This window comes from Haliotis asinina, chromosome 13 (assembly GCF_037392515.1).
Source record: "Haliotis asinina isolate JCU_RB_2024 chromosome 13, JCU_Hal_asi_v2, whole genome shotgun sequence".
Lineage (NCBI taxonomy): Eukaryota > Metazoa > Mollusca > Gastropoda > Lepetellida > Haliotidae > Haliotis > Haliotis asinina.
The window spans coordinates 54,566,615-54,577,695 of NC_090292.1; the positions used below are offsets into that span (position 1 = coordinate 54,566,615).

The 11,081-nt window shown below is 40.8% G+C and overlaps 1 protein-coding gene across 1 annotated transcript; it reads left to right on the top strand.

Annotated features, from left to right (window-relative positions):
* The first annotated feature begins 9,859 nt into the window (after positions 1-9,859).
* Positions 9,860-10,786, top strand: LOC137259703 (uncharacterized). The gene has a single exon (XM_067797294.1). The coding sequence runs from the start codon at positions 9,860-9,862 to the stop codon at positions 10,784-10,786; it is 927 nt and encodes a 308-aa protein (XP_067653395.1).
* The last annotated feature ends 295 nt before the right edge of the window (positions 10,787-11,081 follow it).

The following is an 11,081-nucleotide window of genomic DNA, read 5'->3' on the forward strand; positions in this document are numbered from 1 at the left end:
AATGTATCTCAAACAGTTTGTCTCTGACATTGCACTTCATACTTGATACTGACCACATGTCTGTAGTGAGTGTCTGAGGAAGTACGTTCGTCTGTCAACTAAAATATACCAGACTGTCTCTGGTACACAGTTCACCAATCAGCCAAAATATGGAGGGAAACTTTTGACTGTTTTGGTCTCCACGTAATGGAGATGGGATAGTCAGTCTTTGTGATTTGGATTATTGCCTTGTGGGTTATTTTTCGGTGTTTGTCCAACTGTGACCTATATACTGACTATTTCTTCGCATTAGTTCAGATGACCACTTAGCAGTGTAGGTGTTGTTATTGGTGGAGTAGGAAAGAATGAATAAAAAAAGTATGCCTTCACCGAGAAAGGTTGAACGAAAATGCCTGGACATAAAGATTTTTGGTTGGTTGGTTTATCGTTTACTGTAAGTTCAGCAACACTCCACCTGCGAAACAGGTCAGTGAGACTGACCGCCTGTTATGACCAGCATGGGCTGTGGACGATCAATGTTATCACCGATGTTCACAGTCCAAGACAATAATAAATAATGAATACTCATTGCAAGAAAAACCAGCAGACTACATCTCAGTCATGTACTCTTTGAAACCTTAGGCTAAAAAATGAAATGTTTCTCTGGTATCGGCGTATTCAGGTAAGAATTTATATTGTCATCTAAATAAAATTGACTTGGCCGCGTCCCGAACATTCATTTGTCCACTGTAAGAATGAATGTCTTCAAGAACGAGTGTGACTGAATCTACAACTCATTAGCACGTACTGAATTTCCCACGCTGTATTTCTGAGAAAAATTGTCTTCCTCAGTCGTCGCTTTTTTTGTCAAACATTTCTTGAAAAGTCCTACCGCCCTCGTCACTTTTGAAAAAAAGATGTGTCCTAGAAACATTTGATTTTGTATGAAGCCTAGTGTAGGGAAACTCATTGAAATGAAGTTTTACCAATGTTGCATTTACACGGTCTAAAATAATGCGGTTCATGGTGAGGTAACAAGGAACTGGTATGGGAGTAAGTAAAATAGGCGACTGTGTGACATGTCGCTGAAATCATACACTGGATATACACTTTTGACAAGCAAGCCAAATAACGTTTGTTCCTGCAGCAACATGGACCTTTATTTCGAAGCAAGAAAGTGCCTCGTGGAACGGATTATGCCACCAGTTTTAATACATTACATTACTCCTTGTTATTTAATTGGCTACTGTGTGACAGTCGTTGGATTCATATAGTGGACATTTTGTTTCAATGGTCTTGGCATTCAGCATTGAAAGTTCTACATTGTCAGCATCAGTTGAAATCCGTCATATCGAAGCAGCCTTACAAATGTAATGTCAGAGAATGGGTGAGTGAATATGGTTTTATGCCGCTTATAGTCTGGTCTTCAGCATAAAGAGTGGATGCTTTAACCACTAGCCCATGGGCGATACAACTGCTCCAGGTAATGTCAACCTACCTTTGCTGACAGCATTTTCTGAGCTTGTTTTCAGAGCCCCACGATAAGGTTGTCGTTTCTGGGGTCGGCCCTGTGTACATAAAGTGATTTCATTAATTACAGTCTGACATATAAGTTCACCTAAGGCCCGAGAAGTAAACAAAGGTACCGTAAGTTCCTAGGGTCCTTTGTATGATAACCTTCCTTCACTTGTTGGCGCTCTATAGCCTGCGGTTTCTTGTATAGTAGATTTTGACCCAAACTTTGGACACTGGTCTGCAGGAATTAATATTGGATAAGTCTTTGATAAGAGCAGCAGATAAACCACGTGAAAAATAGACATTAGGAATTGCTTGTATTAAGAAATTCAGTTATACAGTTTGAATGTTTACCTCCTGTCTTTCAGAATAGGAAGCAGTTTGGGTCACATTGGGAGCCTTTTTGTTGTTGTAGATACGACAAGTGAGGCTGGACACGTCATACGCAAAAGAGGAACCGCTGTTGTATTTATTACAGAGGTCTTCACACATCCTAATGCCAAATGGCGTCCTTGTAGTTATCAATGTGCCGTCAGCGACTTGGATGACAGGTACCAGGTTGATGAGGACACCCACACAGCTGACATACGTCATGCTTTAGCCTTGTTGTATCAGACTAACTGAAAATAAAGCAAGATCCACTTTACAGTACAGCAGTGGGGATCAGCCACTTTACTGTACGGCAGTGGGGATCAGCCACTGTATATATTCTGTAGACACTATTCTCATTGTTGATGATTGAAACCTTCTTCATATTTGTCACTTACGCCACGGCCGAGGTGAATCGTTTCATACATAATACATCATCTTATACCGATGTCGTCATATTTTATTGAATAAACAGCTTTTACACAACTACACGCCTCAGTCCATTTTATCGACTGACAGGACTCATTTCAAGTAAATGATACACAATTCAAGGCCTGTTACATTACTTTTTTCTCGCGCTTTTTAAAGTAATTATGTAATAAAACAACCTATTGCATCACATGGTTGATTCCTCACACTGCAATTGGTGCAAATATATAAACTTCACTGTTCGGAGATCATTACTTGTAATTCTTTCATCCAACTGAGTTTATTTGACTCGGCAGTTCATAGTTTCTCTTCACCAGTAGGCTATTTCAGAGGGGCAATAACTAACAATGCAAATTGTGAAACATACTTATTTTAGCCCTGGTTCAAAACAGCATCAGTAGAATCATGTTCCTTTAGATAGCTGTTAAACGTACAAAGTATTCACTGTAATGGCAGAATGTGTGTTCAAAACTGGTGATTTGGCGAATATAAAGCTGATACTTTTTGTTGTCGTTTTTCATGAAAATAGTATGATAAGGGAAGAATAATGAATACGTTATAACAAAACAAACCTATGCCATTCTCAGAATAGTACGGAGTTATCTTATAACAGGATAAAGGTGGAGGGCAAATATAAACTGATAACATTATGTTACGACCTTTTATTAAAAATGCATGCGCTATGACGTATTTCCAGCAAGACCTGGTCCCATATTGTCAAAGCTCATCTGATCAAAGTTATGACTGATCACTGTCTTTATTCCACTGAAATGAATTTTTATGTACACTATTTTTTTGTGTATGAAAAAAATAAAAGTGAGAAAACTGAGGTTTTGTGGTCCAGATACTGTCAGGATCGTTAGGCGTACCGTACGTTCAGACACAATTCCTCTCTACACGCAGGTCAGAGAGCTAGTGGAACTACTCCCAAGACCTTACTTACGCAAATACGAGGACTCTCCAAAACCTGCAGTCTCCTGTATAACCCAGTCTGTCAGAAACGGTAACAAAGAAGCAGAACCATGTAAATGTGTTGGTCAAGGCATGCTGATCATGCCAATAAAGTCCATACTGACCAGTCCATACTGACCAGTCCATACTGACCAGTCCACACTGACCAGTCCACACTGACCAGTCCATACTGACCAGTCCACACTGACCAGTCCATATTGACCAGTCCACACTGACCAGTCCATACTGACCAGTCCATATTGACCAGTCCATACTGACCAGTCCATACTGACCAGTCCATACTGACCAGTCCATATTGACCAGTCCACACTGACCAGTCCATACTGACCAGTCCACACTGACCAGTCCATACTGACCAGTCCATACTGACCAGTCCACACTGACCAGTCCATACTGACCAGTCCATACTGACCAGTCCACACTGACCAGTCCATACTGACCAGTCCATACTGACCAGTCCACACTGACCAGTCCATATTGACCAGTCCACACTGACCAGTCCATACTGACCAGTCCATATTGACCAGTCCACACTGACCAGTCCATATTGACCAGTCCATACTGACCAGTCCATACTGACCAGTCCACACTGACCAGTCCATACTGACCAGTCCACAGTTCATATTAACATTATCTCTGAGGATGACATTTTACCCATTGCAAGTGGGGAGATACAGGTCCTTGGCAGCAAAAGGGAAGCCCTGTGTTTCATATTTTCACCATTACACTACAGCCAAGCAAAGGAGTAGGTTGGACTGATCAAAGTTCAACTTCGATATCCTGTCCACTGGAGTTGCTTTCCTCATGTGCCGTCCACGATTCACCAGAGGATCATCAGATAAAGATATATGTTCAAAGTACACAATCCCATCATAAAGATTCTCTAAAGGATCACATTTTGGTCTCTGTGAGTGGGGAAAAAAGGAAGCCCTCTGTACTAGTACTCTAATTTTTGGTACTAGTATTTTCGTGTTGCTTCCAGTTTATTTCTTCACAATAATCGAAAGTACAAGTTTTACAAAGAGAGATAAAGTAAAACCAGCGAGAAATTAATAGAAGAAAAGGAAACATAATAGACAAAAACCAGAAATACTGGAAGCAAAGGAACAATACTGGAAGCAAAGAGAAAATAATTGTAATATATCAAGAAAGCATTCTTTAGCTCTGACAACATAATTTTTTGTATGATACCAAAGTAGCAGCATTAGACATTTGTAGATGAACGGGGTTAGCGCTGTAAAATAAGTTTTGTCAACATGCCTGTCTTGGGGTACAGACAATCTGTAATTATAACCCAACTTCAAAACTAGCTCTCTTGACATACAGGTGTGGCATTAACTGTACAAAATTTGACAGGTCGAAGTTTAATTTCTTTATGACTTCAATTTGTTTTACGTCTAAAGAAGTGGAGAAAAATACAATAATTATATTCCTATAGCTAACCTTACCTTCAAAGGAGATGCTGCTTTGAACAAGTCAGTTGCTGTTCAGCCACGGAAGGACCAATGACCAATGTCTCTTCAGCGCTTGGATGAATGCAAGTAGTGTTGACACAGGCCAGCCAATTCAAAAATCTTATTTTAAACGCATCCATTTTTACAAAAAAAACACATTCCCAATAAAAGCGGGTGGAATGTGTTTATCTTATTTGTTAATCTATACAATTACACATGATAACGATAAAAACCATTTCCACTATCACGATAATACTTTGCAAAAATTAATTATTCAATATTGTTTGTTTTATCTCATGTTTAGAGGGTATAGGACATAAAACGAACAGCAAGAGAAACGCAAGTTTCGAAAAATTGATATCTCAATTACGTAAGCGTTCACGTTTTTGTGTTCTGTTTATTTACAAAACAAAAAGAAATACCGAGTTGCCTTCCTTTTACTGTTTAGTATAATATAGAGAACGTTATTGGCCGATACATTTGGGTACCTCCTGTGATGACCTTGCCTAATAATGTGTCAGTGAATGGGTTAGTTTTAGCCACTATTCCTACTTTCTAGTGACCAGCCAATCCAGTGATCAACACAATGAGGGTCGATCTATGTAATTGGGATGTGCAGATATGCGTCACATTTGTCTGGCCACCCGGTCCTGTTACTCGCCTCTAGTGACAACCTCGGGGTGCTGAAGATTCATTCCAGCCCCTATCTTCGGGAGTCTGATCAATTCTGAACGCTGGTCTGAAAAACAAGAATGTATATATATATATATATATATATGTTTCACTTAGGTTTAAAGAATGTGGTTACATTTTAATCTACATCTACATCGAAACGTCGCTCAACGTAATAAACAAGAAGTTGTAATCCATAAAGCTGCATGTTTCATTTTTGACTCACCAACTTCTAGAATGCATATTGAAGAAGCTATGCATTTACTTGGGCACATTTTTGCCTATGTCGGCACTCTAGGATGTGTCTTAGACTGGATGGGCGAGTGAATCGTCTCCATAAATCTATTCATGGCGGGTTACGTTATATTTTACACTATTGTCTAGCACACCTTAAAGGACCACTTTCTTTTTTGACTGGATGGGTGAGTGAATCTTCTTCTTCATAAATGTGTTCCATTTGTGGGCTCACATCCTGTTTTACCATACTGCCTAGGATACTTGCAAAGACCACTTGCTTCTCTGACTAGGTGGGTGGATGAGTGTGTACAGACACAGTGGTGATGTGGTCTTTGATGGTGACCCTGGCTGGAGACATTCAGGCACTACCGATATCCATTACGGAGTACCTCATCACATCACATCTGTGACTTATGTGGGCATAATGGAGGTTTGCAAGAAGAGATCATCTGGAGATACTACGCTGGAAGAGATAAGGGCTTGTATTCTATGAGTAACTATAAGTAACAGTTATAGTGCATATTTATATATAATGCGGTCATTTCACACTTGCAGCATGCTCAAGGCGAACAGGCGAAAATACGTAGAAAGGGATGATGACAAAGTTAGTATGATTCATAGAACTGGCAGAAAAGAATTATCAAACGTTGGAGAAAGTTTAGGATCTTGGGAAAGAAATTTGCACATGAAGGGAGCATAATGTTCAAGGGATATCTCAGATTTCTCAGAAGTAACTCACAACAACCTTCTGAGACCTTAGAAGTAGATATGTACTTGTGAAGCAAGATTTCAACCTGAGAAGCGTCACAAGTTAAAAATGGTTTCTCTCTCATTAATTTCCTATCTCATATTACTAATTGACATTTTATATATGGCTATAGTCATGTATATTGTGGAACCAGATGACAAATTCTAAGTCAGTTGACTATATCGAGTACACTTGTCTGATCTGTCTGTTATTAATGTTCCCGTAATGTCATTATCATTGTAGTACACACAGTTAAAACCCCTTGCTTGTAAAAGTCCACTAATGGGATCGTTTTTCCTGCTCTTTGGGATTTTTCTTTTTTTTCTCAGATCGATACGCGTTAATTCATTCATTCATTCAGTCAGTCAGTCATTCAGTCATTCATTCATGTGATTCTGCATGAAGATGCTCAAATGTTCCATTCTTACATTTCTTGGAATATGATAGCCAAAAACATATTATATTACAATATTATTTTTGTTAAATGCCTTGACAGTTTGTTATAATGTTTCAAACTCGGTTTGTCTATGCCCTTCACCCTTTTAAACACACAAAACAAATAGCCGGGGATTACACTTTCTTAGTAAAGTACCCTCAGTCAAGCATCTAATCGCCAACACACATAGGTGCCAGACTCTGAGACTATGGTTTCGAATCCCGGATGGGACTCATACCCCCAAAAGTACTCTAATTTGTACTTTACTGAGTAAGTCTAGTAGCAAATATGACATACGTACATGTAAAATATGCCCGTTTCTTTCCAAAGTTTTTCGCAAATCACATCTCCGAATTTATCTATAAGCGATCGATATTTTTCAACGATTGTCCATCTTTATACCCATAAGTAGACCTACATACTTCTGCCAAGAAACAGCAAATGTACGTGGAAGAATACCTCATTATTGAATACCTACACTTACCTCAGCTAGGTTTCCTTTCGACATCAATAACTTCGACCATCATTTTACAATGTGTGAGGCCCATTTTTTGGTGTCCCCCGCCGTGATATCTCTGGAATATTGCTAAAAGTCAGAGTGCACCTACAAGTTATGACAGTACAATTATGATCACGTGTGTGTGGCGAGGTAAACAGAAATGACTTCATAGTGTAGCCATGTGAAAATCGAACCTTGGTCTTGGCTGTGACGTGTGAACGCATGAACCACTAGGCTACCCCACCGCCCCAGACAGTCATCACTCCTAATCATGGCTTTTAATGCTCAGACGTCTACATTTTGTCATACGTTTGTCGATTTGTCAGAGGCGAGAAATTTCCGAACTGAATGTTACAAATCGCGACATGTCAAAATGTCACATTGTTTAGAATAGAGTGTAATTTTCAGTGCATCTTATGTTTTCAATTATTATGTTTATAGTTCACATTAGCTAAATAATGGAAACGGACTACTTCATTGCCGATGCTAGCAACTCAATAAATATGAAACCATGGCAACAGCTTCAGGAAATAATTATTGTACCAACGTATTCTGCAGCTCACCCATCTTTGCGTACACACGTGTTTTTTACGGTGACGTGGACGTGATCTCATTATTGAATCAAGAATTTTTTTCTGTTGAGAGCACTGATGTTACTAGTCAAAGACCATTAATAAATGTTTAAAGAAAGCTAGTTACCGACACGTCTTATCATACTTACATTTGCTTAAACAACTCAAGCTCATGCGATGTCAATGTTGGTGTCGTCTGCTATGAACACTGCTCTGCGCATGCTACAGCCTAGCTATGGGGTTCTGGGTAATTCCCGGGTTGAAGTGAGTGGGCGTGTACACAAGGTGACGAGACAGATAGAGTGTTGGTTATCATAGAACCAACCGGTCGAATTTTCGTTGACTGGTCATAATTCAAAACAAGTGGATAGATAAAACCATTGTCAGTCCATACTAAGCTTTGCTACTGAAATTTATTTGATAAAGCCTGCTTGTTTTTTATAAGGAAAAAAGATACTGATTAACATGTATTTTCCCCATGAAGTACTCCACATGACGTAAGTATATTGTCTCTGATTCTTCAGAATAATTCAGTGTGAGGTTATGAATTGAGCGTTAATTAAACATCAATACTCTTTTGATATTAACGCGTTATTAATCGCGAGTTTTTTATCTTGGTGTCATAAGATCGTATGTTGGGTATGTTGGGTACGTTGACTGACTTGAGTCACTATGTTTCGACAATGTTCATCTTTTGATTCACGTTTGCAATACATGTACGTTTCTTTCATTTCGCTCTCTCTCTCTTTCTCTTTCTCCCTCATTCTTCCTCTCTCCCTTTCCGGGTACCTGGTTACTTCCAATCAAGGTAGAAAATGGCCCGTGAATGTGTAGGTTAAAATAGTCCTTCAGCAACCCATGCTTGCCATAAAAGGCGACTTCGATAGTGGTGAGAGATGACTAACGGGATCGGATGGTCAGACTCGCTGACTTGGTTGACAGATGTCATCGGTTCCCAGTTGTGCAGATCGATGCTCTTGCTGTTGATCACTGGATTGTCTGGTCCAGACTCAATTATTTACAGACCGCCGCCATATAGCTGTAATATTGCTGAGTGTGGCGCAAATCTAAATTCACCCATTCACTGAAGGTTTCACGTTTGCAATATGTTTCTTTCCTTGTGCGTATTTGGTTTCAGGGTCCGTCATGGATACTTTGATGATGTTGTGGATTGGATGTCTAGCTACTTCCAGTCAAGGTAGAACACAACAATAAACTGCAGAACTTTGTGGTGGCTTCAATTTCTTTCAAGATGTTAAAGCTGCATTTTGTATTCATATTGTATATTCATACATCGTAGTCCAACAATCTATTCACATTTCAGGTGCCCCTTTTAATGATAACCATTACTGTACAGATTGTGATGTTGTTTTCTGATTATGACAGCCGGCCAGTGTAAGGACAGACAGCACTGCTCACAGTGTGACAGCAGAACTGGACGTTGTATCACAGACTGTGACACTGGGTACTATGGTGGAAAATGCGGGTTGGTATGCAGCCAGACCTGTAGAAACCACTCTTGTCGTTTGTCAGACTCTGGCATAGGTGCTTGTACTGATGGTTGTGTGCGAGGATATTTTGGCACTGGCTGCAACATACCATGTGACAAACCAGGAGTTAACTGTACACTATGTCCAGGCCGTTGTGATGGAGGATATTCTCAGCTGGGGTCAGCCTGTGTGTCTGGATGTGTGGACTCCAACTACGGGACTCGCTGTAAGGCGTGTGTAAGTCGATGTAAGTCCTGCAACAGGGTCAATGGAGTGTGCCGAGAGTGTCAGCATAACATTCTTGGAGAAAAGTGTGAATATTCCTGTAAACGCTGCACGACTCCCTGTACATCCGAATGCTTAAGGGGCTGTGCAGCTGGGTTATATGGACGCGTCTGTAACAAGACCTGCAGCAAAAACTGTCACACTCCCAGTTTGATTGAGAAGGATGGTGAATCTAGTGCTCAGACTGTAATACTTGACACTAATGAATGTCACCAGCATAGCGGGTACTGCACTCATGGATGTGAAGATGGATGGTATGGTCCACAGTGCACGTCTACGTGTAGCTCTCACTGCATCAATGGGCGATGTAATATCACAGGTGAGTGTACTGAAGGATGTGAAGATGGATGGTATGGTCCACAGTGCAGGCCTAGGTGTAGCTCTCACTGCATCAATGGGCGATGTAATATCACAGGTGAGTTTGCTGAAGGATGTGAAGATGGATGGTACGATCCACAGTGCACGTCTACGTGTAGCTCTCACTGCATCAATGGGCGATGTAATATCACAGGTGAGTTTGCTGAAGGATGTGAAGATGGATGGTACGATCCACAGTGCACGTCTCGGTGTAGCTCTCACTGCATCAATGGGCGATGTAATATCACAGGTGAGTTTGCTGAAGGATGTGAAGATGGATGGTACGATCCACAGTGCACGTCTACGTGTAGCTCTCACTGCATCAATGGGCGATGTAATATCACAGGTGAGTGTACTGAAGGATGTGAAGATGGATGGTATGGTCCGCAGTGCACGTCTAGGTGTAGCTCTCACTGCATCAATGGGCGATGTAATCACACAGGTGAGTGTACTGAAGGATGTGAAGATGGATGGTATGGTCCACAGTGCACGTCTAGGTGTAGCTCTCACTGCATCAATGGGCGATGTAATATCACAGGTGAGTGTACTGAAGGATGTGAAGATGGATGGTATGGTCCACAGTGCACGTCTAGGTGTAGCTCTCACTACATCAATGGGCGATGTAATATCACAGGTGAGTGTACTGAAGGATGTGAAGATGGATGGTATGGTCCACAGTGCACGTCTAAGTGTAGCTCTCACTGCATCAATGGGCGATGTAATTACACAGGTGAGCGTACTGAAGGATGTACAGAAGGATGGTACAAGATGAACTGTTCCAGCCAGTGTAAGTCTAAGTGTTTGAACTCAAGATGTACGATTACAGGTGATTGTACTGACGGTTGTATTCCTGGATATTTTGGAAGAGAATGTGAATCCTGCCCTAAAGGATGTTGGTGTAAAACGTGTCTGACAAGCAGCGGATCCTGTAGAAGGGGATGCTGCCGTGGATTGTTTGGACAATATTGTAACAGGTCTTGTGATGTGTGTCTGGATGGGGAATGCCTTCAGATGACAGTTCCTGCAGGAACTGTTTCACTGCTGACTGCACAGCTCAGTCATGTGAA